The 23,156-nt window shown below is 45.6% G+C and overlaps 1 protein-coding gene across 1 annotated transcript in view; it reads left to right on the top strand.

The window, feature by feature from the left end:
* SUSD5 (sushi domain containing 5) overlaps positions 1-23,156 on the top strand; it is a 43,606-nt gene that overhangs the window by 1,583 nt on the left and 18,867 nt on the right. Inside the window, exons 3-5 of the mRNA XM_036266295.1 lie at positions 6,820-6,997; positions 8,603-8,721; positions 19,179-19,367. Of these exons, the coding sequence (XP_036122188.1) occupies positions 6,820-6,997; positions 8,603-8,721; positions 19,179-19,367 (486 nt within the window). The remainder of the gene's footprint in view (positions 1-6,819; positions 6,998-8,602; positions 8,722-19,178; positions 19,368-23,156) is intronic.

Here is a 23,156-nt window from a genome sequence, read left to right as displayed (position 1 = left end):
TGAGGGGTTTCTAGTAAACCCAAGCTTGAGACAGATTAGATTGATGAAGGAGAAAAATCCTTGGCTTATTTAGGATGCATTGTATATTTTTAAGTGTTGTTGCTATTTAATAAACAATGTTGAGTGAAACTAGATGACAAAAAGAAGCATGGTGATAAGGAAAGGGGAAAGCAAGGAAAACCTCCAGATATTATCTTAGAATTTTTGGTGGTCCTGGTCCTAAGTGCTGACTTGAACTCTTTGCTCGTAATTAAGAATGAATTCCTTATTTCCCCATGTCCCCAGAGAAAGGATTAGAAAACATGTTTAACTTCAAAGGCTCCTAGTGATCACTGTCTACTTTTAATTGAGATATAATTCATGTAAAACTTGCCATTTTAAAAGATACAATTCAGTGTTTTTTAGTATATTCATTATGTTGTGCAACCATCACCACGAATTTCTACAAATTATTATCACTCAAAAAGAAACCCCACACCTATGAGCAGTCAATCCACTTGTTAATTCTTGTATTTTTTTCTCTGACACTGAGTCATGAAAATGAAGCTGATTTTAAAGAATCCAAGTAGAATAAATTGGAGCTACTATTAACTTTCAAACAATGTATACTATTGTACCAATTTTCATTCCTTTTAAAGAAATATTTCTGCAACCCGCAAGGCTTTAGAGTTTCATCCCCTTATAACTGCTGAAGTGCAATGCAGATGGATATGGATCAGTATTTTGTGCTTATCCGGCTGGATGTGGGTCACAGAAAACTGAAGGCAGAAATATCATTGGACAAGGAGATAGTAAGAACAGCACCCAGCGTGTTTCCTTGTTACCACTTGCCAGAAATGCCTCTGTTTCTCTCTTCTCCTCTCTTTCCTTCTCCCCTCTTCCCCAATGGAGATTATAAGTATGCTTGCTTTCAAGAAATTCCATTTGCTGAGCTCCAACTTTATAGTACAGCCATTGAAGAATTATAACCCATATTATGAAAGGATTCTTTTCTTTACTAAGTATGTGCTTAACTACCACCACTTTCCACACTTAGTTGTGTTCAACGGTAATGGAAGCAGAAAGAAGAAATGTTCAGCTAAACTGTGATGCATTACGGATATTTGAAAAGAGAGAATTGGAGTTATTAAAAACTCCATGGACTTATTAAAAAATAAGTCAGTGTGATAAATTCAAATGAAAAACGTTTAGTTGACATTTGACTAATTAGATCTGCTTCTCATACATAAGAGAGACCTCCCACTACACTTGCATTTTTTATTTATTTTATTTTTTGTTAATCCTCACCTGAGGATATTTTTCCATTAAATTTTAGATAAAATGGAAGGGGGAGGGGAGAGAGAAACACTGATGTGAGAGAGACACATGATTGGCTGCCTCCTGAGGTCGGGGATCAAACCTGAAACCCAGGTATGATGTGCCCCTGACTAGGAATTGAACCTGAGACCCGTTGGTCTGAGGGCCAATGCTCTAACTGCTGAGCCAAACTAGCCAGGGCTCCCACTTCACTTTTTAAATACTTTTGAAACTGAAAAATATTCATATTAACCAAATGCAAATTAACTGTATTTGGGTAGTTATTGCAGGAAAAGATTCATTAATTCAACAGGCAATTTATTGAGTATCTACTACATGCTGTGTCCTTGCTGTTGAGGATAGAATGGTGAGAAGAAACAGGTCCCTAATTAGAGAATAGCATGTGCAAAGAAACTGAGTGGCAGAGAAAATGGGACTTGTGATAAGAGACAGAAAGGCTGGAGCCAAGAGTCCAAAGTGGAAGTGGTTCAAGATGCTGCTAGGAAAACTGGCGTGCGTGCAATGATGTCCACATCCGCATAGGCCAAGTTTTGTTTTAGTCCAAAAAGGGAAAAGAAGCCATTGATCAGATTTGCATTTTGGAAAGATCACCCTGATTGTAATATAGAAAGAATGGATAGGACTAGAGCAAGATTGGATATAGAAAGACCATAGAGGACGCTATTTTAGTTGTCTAGGTGAGAGAGGGTAGGGTTGGAGAGGTGGGTGGGGGAATGGAAAGGGTCTGGACTGAAGAGAAAAGTCTGAGTCATTGTGTAGGGATGGTCTTTGAAACCATGTGTGTGGGTGGAATCCTAGGGAAAGGTTTTACAGTGAGAAGAGATGACTTAGAACTGAGCCTGGAATGAGGGAAACAGACGATTAATTGAGTCTATGTTCCTGAAATATATTGGCCTGTAATTCTCATTTCTTGTAATATTTTGGTCAGGTATTGACATCAGGGTTATAACGGTTCCTAAAATAAATTTGAAAGTCGTTCCCTCTTCTGTTCTCTAAAAAGGTTTCTGTGAGGTCACATGTGTTTGGAGTTTTTCTTAAGGGAAGATTTTAAATGATTAATTAATTTCTTTAGTAGATAAAGGAATATTCACATTTTCTTATTTGTTTTGTGTCAATTTTGCTAAGTTTTTTTTTAAAAGAAACTTGTCCATTTCATCTAAATTGTCAAATGTACTATGATCTATTGCATAATAATCTCTTATTATTTTTGTAGTACCCATGGAATCTGTAGTGATGTCCCCTTTTATTCTTGATATTGGTAATTTCTATTTTCTCTTTTTTAGTCTTGATCAATCTTGCTAAGGGTGTGTCAATTTTATCATTCTTTAGAAAGAAGCAACTTTCAGCTTTATTTTCTCTATTAACATCTGCTTTCCATTTCATTGGTTCTGCTCTATCTTTATTAATTCCCTCTTTGAATTCTTTAGAAGCTTTAATTTTTTGTTTTTTTTCCCCTATGTTTTTGAGTTAGAAATGCACATAATTAATTATCAACCAGTTGTCTTCTGTAATGTGAGCACGTGAGGCTATACATTTCCCTTCAGTACCTTAGTTTCTCCGCAGGGTTTTGTCAATTAAATAAAAATGCCGTATTTCAATTGTGGTTTCGACTTTGAACCCATGGTTTATTTAGAAATATGTTTTGTAATTTCCACTCACAAGGACGATTTCCTAGTTGTTATTGTTATTGAGAGACAGTGTAGCACTGTGATTGGGATCACTGACACAGGGCCAGATTGCCTGGTTTTCTATCCCAGCTGTAAAATCTTGGACAGATCATTAACACTAACCTTTTACTAAAAAATGGAGATAACACTTTTCCTTTCTATAAGGTCAGAGTAATATCTGTGCCATCTTTTCTGATTTTAGTAATTTGAGTCTTTATTTATTTACTTATTTGGTTCAGTCATTTTAGCTAACTGTTCGTGAATTTTACTGGTCTTTACAAAAGCCAGCTTTTCATTTTATTTTTATTCTTTGTTGTTGTTTATTTTATTAATGTTTGCTCTGATCTTTATTATTTCCTAACTTCTGCTTGCTTTGGGCTTAGTATACTCTTCCTTTCCAGTGTTTTAAAATGGAAGGCTATTTGAAATCTTTTTTCTTTATTTGATGTAGACTTTTTTTTTATTTTTTATCCTCACCCAAGGACTTTTTTCCATTTTTTGTTCAGATAGAGTGGGAGGGAGAGAGAGGAAGAGAGAGAGAGAAACATTGACGTGAAAGGGACACATGGAGTGGCTGCCACCCACACAACCAACTAGGGCCGGGGGCAAACTGCAACCGAGGTACATGCCCTTAGCGGGAACCGAACCCGGGTCTCTCTGGACCGCAGACCGACGCTCTAACCGCTGAGCCAAACCGGCCAGGGCTGATGTAGACTTTTATAGTTACTAAGTTTACCTGTAAGCAGTACATTAACTTTATTCCATAAATTTGTGGTATGTTTGGTTTTCATTTATTTCAAAGTGTTTTCTAATTTCACCTTTGATTTATCAGTTATTTAAGAGTGGGTTGTTTCATTTTCATTTATTAATAAATTTCCCAATTTATTTCTGTTATTACATTCTAATTCCACTCCTCTGTGATTAGAGAACATACTTTGTACAGTTTTAATTCTTTTAAATTTATTGAGGCCTATTTTATGGCCTAGCATATGATCTATTCTGAAGAATGTTCCATGAGTACTTGAGAAGAATGTGTATTCTGCTCTTGTTGGCTGCAATTTTATATAATCAGTGTTTATTTATATGTAACCATATATTGATTTCCCCCTTTCTATTCTTTCTTGCCTCTCAGATAATTTTCTTCCTGCCTGAAATACTTCTTTTAGTATTTCCTACAAGGAGAATCTGCTCATGATAAATTGTCTTGGTTCTGGCTTATCTGAAAAAACAAAAAACTGTCTGCTTCGCCTCTGATTTTTAAATATATTTTCAGTGAGTATAGAATTCTATACTTTTTTTCCCTGCTAGTAACTGTATTCTTGCTTCCATTGTTGCTGTTATAGTAGTCAGCTGTCAGTCTAACTACTACTTTGAAAGTATTCTGCCCCTTCTATCTGTTTACTTGAACAATGTGTTCTTTGTCTCTATTGTTCTGCAGTGTCACTAGTATATGTCTCCTTACAGATTTTTTTTCAACGCTGGGATTTATTATTGGACATAATCTATGTATTGGAATATTTATCAGTTCTATAAAATTATCAGGCATTTTGTCCTCAGTTATCCATTCCACCTCATTTTTTTTCTCTTCTCTCCAGAAATTCTGATTAAAACACAAGTTAATTTTTATTCTTTTCTCTATGTCTCTTTATTATCCTAATATTTTCCATCTTTTTTGTCTCATTACTACATTTTGGATGACCTCTTCTGATTTCTTTTTCAAGGTTAAGTTTTCTGTTTAATTGTGTCTGATACGCAGCTGAAAACATCCTTTGCGTTTTAAATTTTCCATTGTATCTTTAATTTTTAGAAGTCCTATTTGGTTCTTTTGCAAATCAACTGAATTACTTTTTATAAGTTTACTATTCTTTGCAGATATTTTCCAACTTGTCTTTTGTTTCTTTAAATATAGTAATAATCATTGTTTTATCATCTTGCCTTTTAATACCAGTATTAGACTTGTTTTTAGGTCAGTTTCTGCTACGTGTCATATCTGTTGCTTCTCACTCATGGTGCCTTGTTTCCTTATCCTTCCAGCTGTATCTTACAGCTTCCACTGTATTTCATTGCCTTTGAAAAAATATTTGTATGGGATTTCCTGATGCGTAAGGTGAAGGTTTTTTTGTGTGTTTTTTTCCTAAATCTCCAGAGAGGGTTTACATTGTTCTTACCAGGTGTCTGGATAAAGTTCAGTCTCAGGTACTTTACGCTAAATCCATGGCTTGAAGTATCTTAGATAGCAATTTTTGTTGGAACTGCAATTCCCATTGAGCTTTATTTGATTTCCTAGCACAAAGGCAACTTTTCCAGCAGTCCCTTGGGAAGGAGAGAAGGGAGTATTCTTTCTCCTTATTCACTCTTATCCTGAGAGTTTAACCCTTCCGAGTCCCAGTGTCGTGTATTTACGTGTGTGATGGTGGAGGGGGAGGAGAGGTGATCAAATCCCTCGCCTCATGTTAGCCCTAGGCTTTCACTTTTATCCCCCTTGACCACCAAAACCTCAGTTTAATTTCATAACATTTCTTTCCAGAAAGGTAAATGCCATTAGTGCAAAAGTGTCTTGGGATGCATGTTCTTCTCCAGGCAGGGCCTGCACGTACAGGGATTCAGGTTAGGTACTGCATGGTTCCAAGTCTAAGGGCGCACCAGTCACCTACAGTATGTTCACTGGGAAAAAAGTTTGCGTTTATTTATTTATTTATTATTTATTTATTTCCTCACCTGAGAGAGTGGGAGAGAGAGAGAGAGGAAGAGAGAGAGAGAGAAACATCGACGTGAAAGGGACACATCGAGTGGCTGCCTCCCGCATGACTGAATCAGGGCCGGGGACAAACTGCGACTGAGGTACGTGCCCTTAGTGGGAACTGAACCCGGGTCTCTCAGGACCGCAGGCGGATGCTCTAACCGCTGAGCCAAACCGGCCAGGGCAAAAGTTTGCATTTTTATTGTAACTTTTGGTTCCACAGGTGGGATTATTATATTTATTATAACGGTTTTGTAGTAGATGACTGTTAAGGGTCTTATCCTAATAAATTCAACATAGTATGATAATTTTGCTGACAGGTGGAAGCAAAGTGTCTCCTTTTAACTGTTTTTTTTTTTTTGTCTCCTGCCGTTACCTTAAACCTCACAGGGCCACTTCCCTTCGGAAGGCTCCTGGGGACCACAGTGCTCCCCTCCGCATTATGATTTTTCTTGCCCACGCTCTCTTTGCTCTTAGCATCAGCTTCCACCGCTGCCTGAATTCACGCTCCTATTCCACCCATCTGTCACACGTTTTTTGAGGCCACTACATGCACTGGACTCGGCCACTGCTGTCTTGTCTAGTTGGGGAAAAGTGCAGTGAACTTACTGTGGGAAGGGCCTGATGATGCCTTGAAACAGTGGGGCAGAGAGAAAGGGTCCATCCGTGATGTCTGCGGCCACCCCAGGGCTGGGGCAGGCAAAAGCAGGCAAAACTGCAGCCTAAATCAGTGCCTTGGACACCGAGTGACCCTTCTCAGGGACACTCAGGACACTGAGCTTTGCCACACGGTGTTTGTAAAGCACCCTTTGAAAAGGGATATTTGAAGGGCTCATCCAGATAAACATGCCAGAGCAGATGGCTAATTCCTTTTTATTTGTTTGTTTTTTTAAGAAGAGCAAAAAATGGGTTTAAACACTAGCGTGATTGTCCACACCTAGCCCCAGGGACGCGTGGCACGGGATAGCTGCTGCACTTGGGTCTTCGGCAGGGAGGAAGGTACAGTTCCGACAGGTGTGTGCCGGAGAGCAAGTGTGCAGCGATTCCATCCCCATGAACCTGGAGTGAGCCTGTGTCCGTGCCTGTCCCCCACAGGGAAGCTCTTCGTGCTGGAGTCCCAGAATGGCTCGCAGGGGCTGGGACTGGAGGCGGCTCGGCTTTCTTGCACGAGCAGGGGTGCCCACCTGGTGTCTGCGGACGAGCTGCAGAGGGTGGTCCAGGACTGCACCGTCGCGGTGTGCAGCACCGGCTGGCTGGCGGACGGCACCCTGGGGTAAGTCAGGCGAGCCCGGCTGGCGGTCCCTCCCGCTCACTCGGCTGCCCACCAGGGCTTCTGCCGGACTACATCACTGTTTCACCGAGGTGCCAGGTTAGCGAGCATGCAGCGGGCCGTGGCTTCCAGTGCATTCTTGTTTTAATTTCTCAGAGGAAAACATTTTTCTGGAATTCTGTCAGTGTATTCCCCCTGACTTGGTTATTTTGAATTTCCTTATTAAATTACAAAAATAATACATACTTGTAAATATGTCAAAGACTACAGATAGGTATAAAGTCCAAGCAAGTTTGTCTCTTCTTCCCTACGTCAGTGGTAATGACGCTCGACTGTCTGGTGTACACTCTTTCTCTGTTTCCCTCTGCGGATACATGGCTACATGCATACGAACAGGAAGATGGTGTGCAGGGTTCAGATTGGCCACAGGCTCTCACATTGCTTCCATTGGGAAGAGGGGGTCCATGTCCTCTCCCTGTGAATCAGGCGCAGCATAGTGTTGCCACGACCAATAGAATACACCAGGAGGAATACTATGTGACTTCTGAGAAGGTCAGAAAACTCCATGCCTGACTCTCTGAGGACAGTCACTTTTGAGATGCCCCGTAACAAGTCGAACTGCCGCGAGATGGCCATACTTCGAGGAAGCCCAGACCAGATGGCGATGCCCCTAGGAGGTCCTTTCACCAATAGCCCCAACCAGTGCCCTGGCCATCATGCATGAACTGCCAGAAACGTGAGCGCAGATGCCTCCAGGCGATTCTAGCCGTCCGCTGCTGAGTTGTCACCAGCCTGAGTCTCCCCAGCTCAGGTCCTTAGACATTACAGAGCAGAGATGAGCCATTTCACTGTGCCCTGTCTGAGTTCCCAACCCACGGACTCCTTGTGGAGAAGTCGTTCCTGCGGCCGGCCAGGAGAAAACTGCGTCTTCAGTCGGACTCAGAGAAGACAGGAACGATGCCACTGAGAAAGGAACAGGCTCTGAGCACCCTGCGGTAGATGATGGCCCTGACGTCGTCTGGCTGGCGGATGGCCGCAGGCAACACACAAGCACGCTCACTCGCGTCTCCAGGGTGCTGTCAGCGAATTCTACTATTTGCTCTTTGCAAAAGGTGTCCCTAAGTAAATCACAGGGCAAACATAAATTGTAATGGGAATGAGCATATAAGTAGAACTGAATGATATTAAAAATACAACAGACTCAAACCTATGGGATGCTACTTAAGTTATATCTTGAGGGAAATGTAAAGCATTAAATGCTTGTGTTAGAAAAGGAAAAAGGCTTAAGGTTCATGAACTTTAGCTTAAGGACTATAAAAAGAACAGCAAAACACACCCTCTAAAAAAAGAGAAAGTAGAATGTTATGAAATAAAAAAAACAGTGTATTTATTGCCTCTGAAACTTGAATTTATACATATGACCTCAACTTAAGCATCAGCTATGTTTCCCTGATGTTAGACTTTGTCTGGCGCGAGTATCTCTGGTGCTTTCGGCCAAAGCTCCAGAATCAGAAAAATCTCTGCTGAGTCCAAGGTGACAGCAGAAAGAATGTCCCTTCCCATTTTTAGTGAGTCCCCCTAACCCAGTGTCTTCTTTGTCGATTTCAGGACAACCGTGTGTAGCAAGGGGAGTGGTGAGCAACCGGTCGTGAGAGCTGTCGATGTGAGAATTGACAGCAACCCGGCTCCTGGTGGCACCTACAGTGCCCTTTGTATTAAGGATGAAGGTCAGTTCCAGAGCCTTTGTGAAGGTTCTGGAGGGTGTGCTCGTGGGGTGTTGCCATCTTAGGTTGCAATCTCTAGAAGCAGACCCCGAGATGAGGGTTCACTGCACATGGTATATAAGGGAGACTTCCAAAGAAAAGCAATAGGACAGTGGGGAAGTGGACAGAGAGAAGAAGGGGACCAAGCAATGGTGAAATACTGAGCAGAGTCCACAGTGGCGTTGAGGTGGGGGTACCTTCAGCTCCATCCCACAGGTTATCTCTGGAGACAGTGTGGGTCGGCACGGTTTTTCAGATCAGGTGTGAGAGAACAGGGGTATTTATACCAATGCACCTGTCAGTCATTGGTTAAGGGCTGCTTCAGGGAGATGTAATTCCCAGGCTGTTCTGTTTTTTGATGTGCAGAGGCAAAGGGTTCCAGTAACCTGAGTGCCACACTTCAGCCAAGATGCACGGGCGACCCTGTGCATAGACATGGTAAAGGTGTCTAGGGAGTATGGGCAACCCCCAAACAAATCTGCTACAGTCACTGATACTCTCTTCTTAGTAGACAGCACACTGAAAAGAAAAAAAAACAAAACATTCCTTCTCCCCAAATGGAAATGCATAGGATTTAGGAAACTAACCCTAGGAAGGAAAATTCAACTTCGTCCTGGAAAATCAGCTGAGTGATGAGGAGAAAACCATAAAGGAGTCTCCAGGGCAGAATTTCATGTGCACCGAAATCAGTCCACCTTCATTATGGGAAACATAAGCTGTTCGTAGGGAATGCTCACACGAATGAGAGAAAGCCAGCTGCCTCCCCATCAGTCACAGACTGCAGCACGGGTGCTGCATCGCTGCACACTGGTCTCATCTGGGAGATTCTAAGAAACACTGATGCCTGGGCGCCAGCCCTAGAGAATCTGATATACATGTGCTGGACAGTTGGAGTTTTTTAAAGCTCCCTGGTGATTTTAACATGTAGAGCAGTTTGAGAACTACTTCTCTGATGCAGTTTCCCAACTCTCTCTGATGATGAGAAATACCAGATGAATTTGTTAGAAATTCATACCCTCAGGCCGCATCTCAGAGGCACCAAATTCTAATCTCCAGGGAAGGGGTCAGAGGAGTTAATAAGTCAAAAGGAGCCTGCAGGAGGCAGCCAGTCGATGTTCTCTCTCATCAGTGTTTCTCTCTCTCTTTCCCTCTCCCTTCCTCTCTCTCTCAAATCAATGAAGAAAAATAATATAAAACTAAATAAAACAGACTAAAAACACTTGCTACTGAAATGAAATTTGTGATCCTAGATTGTACCCTGGACCAGGAGAAAAGAGCTGTAATTGATGAAATCTGAATATGGATTATGAATTAGATAATAGTATGGTATCAGCATTTAAATTTCTGACTTTGGTAACTGTGTTGCATTTATGTAGGAGAATATCCTCATTCTTGGAAATACATTCCAAGGTTTATAGGGATGAAGGGACATCATATCATCCTACTGGTTTGGCTCAGCAGTTAGAGCATTGACCCATGGACCAATGAGTCCTGGGTTCGATTCCGGTCAAGGACACGTACCTTAGTTGTGGTTTGTCCCTGGCCCTGGCTGGGTCATGTGGGAGGCAACCAGTCAATGTGTCCTTCTCACATAGATGTTTCTCCCTCTCTCTCCCTCCCACTCTATCTGATGATAAATGAAAAAATATCCTTGGGTGAGGATTTTAAAAAAAGGGACATCATATCTACAACTTACTCTCAAATGGTTCAGAAAAGAATTACAGGTATAGATACACATACATACATATTCATATATATATTTGTCTCGCTATATAGATATCTATATCTATACATATCTATATCTATCTATCTAGAGAGAAGGATGATAAAGCAAATGAGGCCAAAGTAAAACACAGTGACTCTGGATAGAAGATTTTATGAGAGTTCCTTGTTCTTATACTTTTTCCGTAACTTTGAAATTATATAAAAAATAAGAAACTTCAAAAGAATAAAATGATCTATATACTCCTCCAAAACAATAACAACAACAGGAAAACACACACACATGAAAACCTAAGTCATGGGGAGTCAACGTGTGAAGTAAATGCGTGACATCGGTCGATGCATGTGAAGGTGTGAAGACTGATGCCATTTTATTACAATTTTCTAGAATATGCTCTTATTGATTTTAGAGAGAGAAAGGGAGAGGGAGAGAGAGAAGCATCGATGAGACATTGATCAGCTGCTTCCTGCACGTCCCCTCCCGAGGATCGAGCCTGCAACCCGGGCGTGTGCCCTGACTGGAGGTTGAACCAGCCACCTCTTGGTTCATGGGACGATGCTCAGTCCACTGAGCCACACTGACCAGGCCTGACGTAATTTTAGTGAAGCCTGCACAGCGTGTGGATCGTTGGACTCAGGAGCCCTGCATCCCAGAGCAGTTTGCCTGAGCCCAGCCCAGCTCCCGTCACCTCCGGGTCAACCGGGCGGGACTGTGCAGGGAAGACTGGAGTCTTAGTCCCAAGGGCCTGATTTGTGAGGCGGCTTCAGGGGCGTGAGGGGACCCAGCAACGCGTGCTGTGGTGGGATTAGAATCACAGGGCTGCTCTCTCTTGGGAGCAGGAGAGCTCTGTCCCTGTTCCTCTGCTTTTCATCCGTTAGATTCTAAAGGATGGTTCTCAACCTTCCTAATGCCGCGAACCTTTAATGCAGTTTCTCATGTTGTGGTGACCCCCCAACCATAAAGTTATTTTCATTGCTACTTCATAACTAATGTTGCTACTGTTATGTCATTCGATCCCCAAAGGGGTCGCGACCCCCAAGTTGAGAACCGCTGGTTTAGAAAGAGCCTGTAAACTGCTCCCACGTGGTCCTCTGCCCTGCGCGGTGGAGTCTCGGCTGACAGCGCAGTCCGCAGGGTCATCTGTGCTGAAGCAGGTGTGGCGCCCTAGCAGAACTGAGACAGGTGGTTCCTTGGGGCTCCCGTGGGGTGTACGTGAGGTCTGGGTCAGCACCCCACCCAGCAGCATCGTCTCCAAAGGTCGCCTTTTCCCCAGGGACGCCTCAAGGGCTGCTTAGCTCTGCGCGCTAACCCAGAAACGGCAGGCGGGTCCCTCGTGCAGACCAGAAGGGAAACAGAGCCTGTGGCACATCCAGACAGCTTCCTCCTGTGTTTCTTTTTTGAACTAAAGTTCATCACGAATGTAGACTTTTCTCATTTTCCTTCCAGGACTTTTGTCTCACTGAGAGCGAATTTCCAGTCCTGCGGTGATCTCACTTAAACTAATAGTGAAGTTATTTTTAACCAATTGGATGTGGATGAATAAGCTGCCTCCACTTGGTTCTCCGGCTCTGCTTCTCTTGGCAGCTGGTCTGGTGTCGACGCGTGGGGTCTGGACTGCCCCCGCCAGGTTCCGCTCTGGGTGTGCTGCTGGCCCCTCCCCGGGCTGGCCGGGCTGCTCCCCCACCAGCACACTCACCAACCCGCCCACCCAGCACTGCGCTCTCCCCCCCTTGCACACTCAACTATTGCCTCTACTTCCCTTAAAAACAGAAATGGAATCATTCCCTTCCTTTATGTCAGCAAAGAGAGAGCTGGATGCCCGTTTTGAGTGTGACCAGGACATTTTAAGAGTGGCCAGTTCCCAGGTGTTCCTGGAGGAGGCCCCGTGCCTCGGGATTGGCTTTGGGGAAATGAAATTCCCTGGCTCCGTTGGGTGACTGGAACCAACTGCAATGCTGTGAACACCCGAGAGAACTTACTTCGTCCAGGATCTCCTGAGGGAGTGCGGGAGATTCTGAGCCCTTAGCATTGACTTCATATTGGCAATTTGTTTATTTGTCCGGTGTATTGCCAAAGCCAGTGCTCAGGTGGGTGAATAGACAGACAGACAGACAGACAGGCAGTTGGATATAGAGGTCTCATTCCCACCCTCAAGAAGTTGCGTGTATAAGGATCAATGAGAGATGAATGTGTTTCCATGACACAAGCAAGGAGGGTAATTAGGGAGACTTCCTGAGTCAATGGCAGTTGAGGTGGGATTTGAAGATTTTGTTTCTGGAAATAACTGTTAGGGAAGGTAGGGGAGGACATCGCAGGCAGAGGGAACAGTGGTCTGGGGAGACTAGCTCTGGGGAACCGGTACTCAGTTTCGGAAGAGTGAGTCGGACCAGAGCATCCCAGCAGCTTCAGTAGCTGCGGGGCAAGTCTGAGGTGGGATCAGAGGGCAGCCCCGATCATCCCGTCACACAGAGCAGTGGGGCTCCCGTCTCTGCCACCCACCCCCCCAGGCCTGGACAGCAGCAGGTCTTGCTTTCCTGGGACTGAGGTCTTCCATTCCAAAAACCGGTGCTACGTCAGTCCTGACACTCCGTCAGTCCCCAGGAACAGCAGTGTCTGAGCAGCCAGAGAATAGTGCCAATGGGTCCATATTTTGATGGATCTTATGAACCATTTTGTTTTGCCCTTTCTCCCTCCATTCCTGTTCAGCCAACGTTTGCTTGGCCGTATTTAGTTTGAGGGAACTGGACATTCAATCACCATCATTCCTTGAAGAATGATTCAAAAGACCATCAGTCTCCAACTTACTTGGGAAATAAAACCCATGTTTATTTATGTCCCTGTGAAGTTCCAGGCATGTACTGGGCACTGAGCAAGGCATAAGCTCATTTCATTCTGGTAACAACCTAATGAGATGGGTTTCATGAGCTCCGTTTTATATTTTTAATATATGTCCTAATGATAAACATGAACTTGTGGTCACTGTCATAGAAAGTATAAAGAAAACGAAAATCACTCATAATCGGTCAAGATGCAGAACATTTCCTCCACCCCAGATCGTTCCCTGGAGCCCCTTTCCACAAGGGCTCCGCCTCTCCCCATCCCAGCGGGGCAGAGGCAACCTCTGTTCTGATTGCCATCACCATATACAGTGATACCTCGGTTCTCGAACGCCTCGGATTTCGACCAAATCGGTATTCGACCAGGAGATTCGAGAAACTTTTGTCTCGGAATCCGAACAAATATTTGGAACTCGAACTTCCGAGATGAGCCGAGTTGAGCCGAATGGCGTTCATTCGGCCCAGCGCGCCTTGCTCGCGTCCTCAGTGTGAGTGCAGAGAGAGAGTCACGCTTTGTGGAGAGAGTCACGCTTGACACTGAATTTAACCCTTAGACATACTGTACACTTTTATTTCTTGTTGAGACTTACGTTTTTCTACATATTATATACAAATTAGGCCAGTAAATAGGCATTTTCTGGGGCTTGGAACGAATTAATCCAGTTTCCATTATTTCCTATTGGTTTCATTGCTTCGGTTCTCGAACAATTTGGTTCTCGACCGTCCTCCTGGAACGAATTATGTTCGAGAACCGAGGTATCACTGTATTAACTTTGCCTGTTTTGGAGGGTGCAGTAATTATCTAGAGCAGTAGATCTCCAGGGATAGTCCCTGGACCAGTACTATTCACATCACCTGGGAACTTATTACTAATGCAGATTCTTGGGCCCTAACCTTGACCTACTGACCCAGAAACTAAAAAACACAGCAGAGTCTATGTTACACGTCCTTCAGGAGATTCTGATGCACAGTCATGTTTGAGAAGCAGTGACAGAGACCATGAGGACAAACGATAAAGTTGGTTGGAATGGGGAGGACAGTGCTGGTTGTGTCCTGGGTGGAGTAAGGTGGAGCTGGGCAGGTGGGCACAAAAATCAGCTTCTTCACATAGCTTAGTAACACCGGAAGGAAGGAGGAGAGGTCAAGCATTTGTGACGGAACTTCGACATCCTTGGTAGTGAAATAATATTGGGGGGTTGCAGGCTCTTCTTTAGAACCTCAGAACTCATGCTTGAAGTCTTAAAATCTCTCCGATTAAAAGCATCAGCTTGTATATGAGTTCTAAACTCTATGGAAACCGGTTATCAGAAGTTCCCTCTTTGAAATTGAAAATGGCTCATCGTTCATTACTTCTAGTTGTTTGAAAGACAAGAGCTCTTATAAAATTTCTTTCCTTGGACGGGGAAATAATAGATTGCTCTTGCTGTTGAAACTGCTGAAACCCAGCTCTTGAGAAATCCCCAAACCCCAATCACTATCTGTGGAATGATTGAGAATCACAGTGAAGACGGCCCAAATGTAAGTTTCCCTAAAGAGGAGAATAAGGCTCAGGTATATATATATATAGACAGCTGTTTTCCATAGCTCCCTCCTGAGGTTACAGATGGGAAGGTTAGTGAAAGGAACTGATTCAAGTTGCCCCTGGACATGGGTGGTGTGTTTGGCACGTGTGGTTGTGTAGGGCATAGAATTGGTGTCTTGGAGCATCTGAGGTCACACCACCTAAGAAGTAGTGTGTTTCCTGTCTTGAACATTTGTGGGAAATCCAGAAACATAGGGTATGTGTGCCCAGACTCTCAGGAGCGTTATTATGGTTTTCCTGAGCCAGAATCTAGCCCGAGCCGTTCTGGAAATGACATCTGAGAGGGAAGGTCCCAGGAGTCTGGTAGGATGTGAATTTGGCCTGAAATTCCCCATTTACTCTCAAAACAGTTACCCTGTTCCTGGATTTTCCTTCCAAAGAGTTGGTGTTGTGTTCCCCAGATAGAGCTGTATGAGGATGAAAGTATCTGCTGGTCCTTTGATAGTGAGTGTCTGATGAAGAGCCTGCAGTGTCCTCAAACTAGGTCTGGTATGAGGAGAAAAGACTGGGCTGTCCAGCATGAGGTGTAGTTGGCTGAGGATGGTGCAGACAGAGACAGAGCCTTTTGCCCCTGAGACGCCAGATGGCATTTGGCTCGACCTTATTTGACTGAGGCTCATTGACTTTGCTCCATCCTTCTCAGGATGCCCTGCTCAGACCGAGTGGACCCAAGGATGATGCCTCTCTGGTCAGTGGGGTGCCCCTGGATTTGTGGCAACTTTCAAATGGCTGCCACATAGATGAAATACATAGGTGATCTGGGCTACAGTCAAGGCAGTTTGGGTTAAAATGCAACATTCTGTGCTGGCTTCCCAAAGGGCCACACCCCTTTTCAGTCCAAACCTCTCCAGTTAAAGAACATGCGTAGCGATGGCTCTCTGAGAAAGTGCCACCCTAACCACAGGCTGCGAGGCCCGTCAAGGTGGCCCACAGCACAAGTCCTGTTTGCTATTTTCATCTTTTCTTAGCATCTCTTCCCTTAAGCAGTTTGCTTCTAAGGTAATTCGACGGCTTAAGAAATAAAGGCTTTCCTTTCCAACTTAAAAAATTAGAAGAGGAAATTTGAATTTAAAATTATTTCCTTTTCAAAAATAAGGTCTCACCACACCACTTTGATGCAGCAATTCTACTTCTAGAAGTGTTTCCTAACGAAATAAGATACGTACAAAAATGTCCTTCTGAGCTGTTGTAGCATCATTTATAACTGTGAAAACTTGGAATGAACATCAAGGTCAGTGTAATGATTAAATAATGTGTGCTATATAGTGAAGCCTTTCAAAGACTGAGGTAATTTATAGTTCTTATGTGGAAAGGCCTCTAAAATATTTGGAAGGGGGATGACTTCAAGTTTCTGGTCTAGCATGTAAGGAAAGAAACTGAATCAATAATTAATAACCTTCCAAAACAGAATGAGTTCACTGGTGATTTCTACCCAATATTTAAGGCAGAAATTACACCAATACTCTACCATCTCTTCCAGAAGTTAGAAGCAGAGGAAATACTTTCTAACTCCTGCTAGGAAGCCAGCATTACCCTAATACCAAATTGAAGGAAAGACAATACAAGAAAACTACAGACCAGTACAAATGAACATAGATGCAAAAATCCTCAACAAAATAAGAGCAGTTTGAATCCAACAATATCCAAAAAGATGTCCAGACCATAACCAAGTGGGATGGGCAAGGCTGGTTCAACATTCAGAAATCAGTTAAGGTCATCCACCACAGAAACCAAGGAAGAGAAGGTACCTGAGCACACTGATAGGTGCAGGAAAAACATCTGACAAAATCCAACATTCCTTACGATAACAACTCTCAGCCAACTAGAAATAGAAGAGACTTCTTCCACTTGATAAAGAACAGTGAACAAAACAATTTAAAAAACGCTACAGCTGACATCATACTTAATGGGGGGAAAGTTGAGGCTTACCCACTACAATATTTTTTATATTTTAAATGGGATTGATTCTGTCTATAACTACCTGAGAACGCCCACTGGCCACCTTGGGGGTGATGTGGCTGACTCAGGCCCCAACTCTGTAACCTTAACCTGTTTGCTCAATGAACTTCAGTGAAAGTGTCATTGCACGTGACGGGGCTGTGTTGGATCTGTGCTTTGGGTCTCTGCCCCAGGGTCTCACGTGAGCCGGCCGGGCAGCTGCCCCTGATATGGAAGGAGGAAGATTTGGGGCCTCCCCTCCTCACCCTTGGGCTCCCTTGCTGGCTGAAACCTTAGGTGGACCCCTTCGTGGCTGCTTCATGACCAGCCACAGATTTTTTTCAAAAGCAGTTGACAAGTTTTAATATAAACCAGTCTACATTCATTTCTAAGAGGCTCATTTCCAGTAAAAACAAATAAATAAATAAGTCAATACATTAGTACTGACAAAAGAATGTCCATCCCGTAGAAAAGTTTTATAAGAGTTTATTTGAGCCAAATTTTTGAGGACATGCCTGAAAGCAAGATCTCCACGGACTGAGAAAGTGCTTCGGACAAGAGCAGTTTTGCAGCTTATGTTATACGGTGGGGTCAAAGGAGAAGAGGTCAAGCGGCTACATGAAATTCATCAGTGGTAGATTAAGAGGGTAGGGGAAAGCAAGCTTGGGAAATCTCCCAAACTGGATGAAACGCAGAATGGAGAAACACATACAGTACTTCTTTTACAGTGGTGGGTTCAGGGTAGTTAATAATTAACCTTTATAGCACATAGAGTTGGCGTGCAGGGAACAAGGTGACAGTGAGGGGTTCTGTGATCTGGTGGTCTCACGGTCTGATGCCTCTGGTTGGGCCTTAGAGGGGTCTAGAAAAGAAAACCACTTTGACCTTTCAAAGGTCTGTTATCCTAAATACATAAGAACAACGGACAGGGCTCACTTGTAAAGACTGACCTTTGCTAAGGAAGCTGTAGTCCTGGGACGGGACTCCCCGCCAGAGCCTGCCCAGTTAGGGATTTATGATCTGACCATGCTGTGTGTTTACTTTTGGTCACTGAATGTGTAAGGCCTGCCATGTGGGCCCCCTGAGCTTGTCAGGTTATCACATAGCCCCTCTTGCATTCACACCAGTGAAAACCTCACGGGAGAACTAAGGCAGGGAGTTAAAAGGAAACCTGGGCTGTAGCCCCCAAAACTGACTCCCGGGCCAGCTTCAGGGCAGACACAGGAAGAAGTTGCAGGGCCGGGGGGGCTCTTCTCCATCTTCAGATCCAAGCGTGAGGCTCCCCGACAGAGTGAACCCAAATGTAAACGGGTGATAAAAATGTATCGGTGTAGGTTCATCGGTTGTTACAAATGTACCACTCTGGTGTCGATGCTGATCATAGGTGAGGCTGTGCCTGTGGAGGGGAAGGGACAGAGGAACTAGCTGTAATTTCTACTCAATTTTGCTGTGAACCTGAAACTCCTCAAAACAATAGTTTTGTTTATTTTTTTAAAGCAGGTTCTCAGGAATACATATGATCTAACCCCATTTATGTTAAAAACCACACACACACACACACACAAGTATATCTGTCTATGTCTATCTATCCACGTGCGTGGGTATGTGTGCTTGTATATGTCTGTATCTGTATTTGCTTGTATGTACCAACTGGGCAGTGTTACCGTCAGGGTTGAGATTGGAGGAGGGGAGAAGCACCCTCTGCTGTGCTTTGTAGTCTATCACATTTTAGTTTTTCATTGTTTTTTTTATCCTCATCCAAGGACATTTTTGCATTTATCTTCAGAAAGAGTGGGAGGAAGAGAGGAAAAAAGAGAGAGAGAGAAACATCGATGTGAGAGAGACACATCGAGTGGCTGCCACACACACGACCCCAACCGGGCCGGGGACAAACTGCAACCGAGGTACATGCCCTTAACGGGAACCAAACCCGGGACTCTTTGGTCTGCGGGCCAACGCTCTAACCACTGAGAAAACCGGCCAGGGCAACATTTTAGTTTTTGACAGGGAGTACCTATTCACTTCTGTAAATAAGGCAAAAAAAAAAAAGGAGCTTGCCGCTGGATGTATGTCTCTGGGTCCTCCTTTCAAGAATACATTGAAGGGTAACGTTGCCTGGAATTTTAAAATACAAAGTTGAGTTTTAAAAGCACATTTATTCACTCAACAAGTCTTTTCTGAGTGCCGCGTTGTGCCAGGCCCTGTGCCAGGCCCTGGGCCTGCCCGAGCGAAAGGGAACCTCTGGGCCCGTCCAGGGCGCAGGCAGCACCCCCGGAGGGGAGAGGTGTTCTTGAAGTTTGTCCCCCACCTTCCACTGCTGACCGTGGTTCCTTCTCCTCAGAGAAGCCGTGCGGAGACCCGCCCTCGTTCCCACACACCATCCTGCAGGGACGCACCGGCCTGGAGATGGGCGATGAGCTGCTGTACGTGTGCGCGCCGGGCCACGTCACGGGCCACCGCGAGAGCGCCTTCACCCTGCTGTGTAACAGCTGCGGGGAGTGGTACGGCCTGGTGCAGGCCTGCGGGAAAGGTAAGTGCCCTCCGCCTGCCCTCCCCCCGCAGGGCCAGCAGGGCCTCGGGGCGGGCTGGGCTCCACACAGGCCCCTTTGGCTTTCACACCTTGCTCTGAGTCGTGGGCCTGGCAACACGGCCTCCTGGGTGTTCCCGCAGCACTTCCAAAGCGTGTGCCCCGCCTGAGCTCCTCATCCTCTGTGCCGGGGCACAGGGGAGACGGAGCCCTCTCTTCTTCCACGGGGACAGAGTTGACCTTGGATTGACTTTCTGGCTTGTTTCCCTGGAAACCAGACCAACGTGGGTCGCCAGCTGTGGTTCCCAGCAACAATCTTATGATAGAATGACCCCCGACTGGGGAACGGGGCTGGGACACAGGAACTGTCATGGACACAGGAGCGGAACCCCAGCTGTGGGCTCCCCTGAGTGTGGGCATGTCCCTCGTGGGGTCCCCGACAAGACCTGTTGGCTCTGTGGGGCGTGGGGTTTGTAAACCAGGCGGGGTCCACAGCCACCAGTGCAGGTTCCCTTCCGCTTGAGCAGTCCCGGGGCCCAGGGGTGGCGGTGAAGCAGGGAGAACACCCCCGGGACAGCTGTGTGGACAGCTGTGCCACTGCCCCACGGACAAGAATGGCCCGCCCCTGCCCTTCAGCCTTGAGGCCATGCAGCGGTGACTCGAATATTTAGTTGAGACGACAAAGGCTGCGGATGGGCATTGAGCTTCCAGAACCTGATCAGATGGACCTAAATGGACTGTTTGCACAATGTAGGGTTTCTTCTCCACACAAAACGTTCCTACGTAATGTGTTGCCGGGGTTCTCTCCCGTTCGGTGGCTTTTTCCTCTTGGAGCGTCTTTTCACGGATAGTTTTTTATTATTGTCTCCTGTACTACTTCTCATATTTTCCGTGGGCCATTAAACTTTTTCTTTTTAGTCATTGGCAAACAGATGCTCTAGTAAAGTGCAATAAAAATGAATTAGTTGTGGCCCTGGCCAGTTTGGCTCAGTGGTTGGAGCGTCGGCCTGCGGTACAGAGAGACCCGGGTTCGGTTCCCGCTAAGGGCACGTACCTCGGTTGCAGTTTGTCCCCGGCCCTGGTTGGTCGTGCGGGTGGCAGCCACTCGATGTGTCCCTTCACATCGATGTTTCTCTCTCTCTCTCTCTTCCTCTCTCTCCCTCCCGCTCTGTCTGAACAAAAAATGGAAAAATATCCTCGGGTGAGGATAAAAAAAAAAAAAAATGAATTAGTTGTGGGGGCCGGATGGAGAGGAGGGAGCCTGGGTGGGGAGAAACATCTATAACAAAAATAAATTAATAAAAAATTGAAATAAATAAATAAATAAAATAAAAATCAATATAAGAAGCATAAAAAATTTTAAAAAATGAATTAGTAGAAAATAAGATTAAACCAAGAAATTCCAAATACATGCACAATTTTTTGTTAAACTAAACAGACATAAAATTTGCCTGTCATGTTGTTAAAAAAGCTTCTAGAAACTTCCTGTCAGTGCCCCTCCTTGCCCTGTTGCATACGAGTGACAAACGGATACAGGCTGGGTGGGACACGGTCTAGATGCAGAATTCGAGTGATCTTCCAGCACATTCCTCACCTCGGCCTGTGGCTGCTGCTTGGTGGCAGGCGGGGCTCCTTGCTGGTTCTGGTCGCTCACCTGTCTCAGAGAATCGGGCAGCAGGCCCCAGTTCCTGTTTGCTGCCTGTCACCTCAGAGCAGCCCATACTCGCCCTGGAATGGCTAAGGAGCTGGCTTTGCTCCTGGTCAGGCACCGAAGCCACACCGGCCCCTGAGCCACACCCACCAGCCAAGCGGGTTGTTTACTGGCCCCAGTAGGGCGAGAACTAAATGCAGGTTTTGTGTGTCTGAAACGGTGTTTATTTTCTCATTGCAAAGCAGAGTTGTTAGCGCTTTCAGCTGCTGGGCAGGAATGTTGGTTTCTGCGCTTGGCCGAGGACACAGACTATTACAGTTTTCAGTACTCTGTAGGTTTAGTATTTCAAGTCTTTGTGTCAGTATAAGAAGTGTGTGTGCATGTGTGTGGTGTTTCAAGAATATCATCACCAGGTATTTCACTCCATTTTGCATTTATTTTTCTAGTGAACATCTTTTTCGATTAGGGAACTGTTTGAAATGGGAGAAGAGTCGTCTTGGGAGAGTGGGTCAAACAAGGGCTTTGGAGTTGGACTCTCCTGGGTTTGAAGGAACGGGTTTGGCCAGTCCCGTTCCTTCATCCACTCAGTCTACACCCTTCACCCGGCAGGGCCCTAGGTGCTGTGTACACAGAGTTGATCGAAACGGCCCCAACCCTGAAGGACATACTAGTAAACAGGGCGCCGCAGAGGAGGCAGAAAAGCAGCAGCCGGTGAGGGAGAAGGGAAGCTGGGAAACGAGTTTCCAGACGTGTGTTTCCAGACGGAAGACGTGCTCTGGGAGCTGAGAGATTGCAGGGTCGAGTCCCTGAAAGCCAGAACGTGTGCGTTGGCTTCACAGTGTAAGAAGGTTCAGCGCGTGCACGGCGAGCGGGGTGCACCTGGCCACACCGCAGTGAGCGCAGGAACGAGGCAGAGGGGAAGAGGGACGAGGGCAGACAGCCCATTCCGGAATGTCTGCTGTCCGTGAAGGGCACTAGAGGAGAGACAAGGGTACACCTGGAAGAAGGCCAGAGGGTCAAAGAGGTGGGGAGAGTGTGTTTTGTTTTGATCACTGGCTCACTTTATAAGGTGAGAGAGACGTAAGCTTATGGAGAGGCTTAGAAGGGGACACTGAAGACTTCTTGACTTCCCAGAGCCTTAATTTGCTCCTATGAAATAATGGCTACTATTCATCACGTAGAGCTGCCCCGTGGGTTCCTGCAAGTGCCTCGCTGGGACAGGACCAGGAACTGGTCTGGGCTCAGCCAGTGTTCCTTCTCTCCCTTTTCTCATGCTGACCGAGGAGGGGATTCCGCCCTCTCACTCGGGGGCTTGGGGCATCACACTGGTTCCTCACTTCCTAGCGTTGTTGACTCTAGCTCCTAATACGACACATAATTCAAGGCAGGCTGTGGCTCCAACCATCAGACATGAGTGAGAAATTAGTCTTTGCCAGCAGGTGTCCCGGATTCTGGGGACCACAGCGGGTCCTTCCAGAAAGGCATGGCCCGTGAGACTTTGGGACTTGGTGGGACCCCCTGGGCAAGTGGCTGGTAACTTCCGAATGTGTGGTTCCCAAGCATTCTGCACCTGTGGCCCCGCTGCCTCCCTTCTCCAGGGAGCATTTGTCTCCTCTGTACTGGGCCCAGCCACCGACCCACCCTGCACATTGTGTGCCTGTCAAGAACTTCCCTCTCCCGCCCAGAACTTTCCTTACATTTCCTTGTGAGCTGCTAGAGCCCACACCGAGCCCTCTGGGAACCTGCCCATGTACACTGCCCCGGGAGCTCCTCTGTTGAGGTGACAGTAGGGTCCCTTCCCCTTACTCCTTTCACGACCTCTTCAGGCCCAGAGAACCTCAAGCCTCAGGTATTTTGGAGGTAATTTGGTGCTCAGAAAACTGTGGCCTCAGAGATTCTAGGGACTCAGGGGCTCGGGGCTATCACGAAGCCTATTTCATTCACATTTGTCATTGTCGGGGCATTTGAATACTGGCTGGCTGACTTAGGTCAGATTCTCTACTCAGACGTACAAGGTCTGTTGAGGGAGAAGGGGGTTAGGGAAGCAGGAAGTGAAGAGGAGTGAAGGATGTGACCTCAGCTGGATTCTGGCTTTGCCTGATCCCACAGGGAGCTGCAGAGCATGGATGGCGCCAGAGTTG

This window comes from Molossus molossus, unplaced genomic scaffold, assembly GCF_014108415.1.
Source record: "Molossus molossus isolate mMolMol1 unplaced genomic scaffold, mMolMol1.p scaffold_m16_p_18, whole genome shotgun sequence".
NCBI classification, from domain to species: Eukaryota; Metazoa; Chordata; class Mammalia; order Chiroptera; family Molossidae; genus Molossus; species Molossus molossus.
The sequence above is the reverse complement of the archived record's forward strand: the minus strand, read 5'-3'. Positions and strand labels throughout refer to the sequence as shown.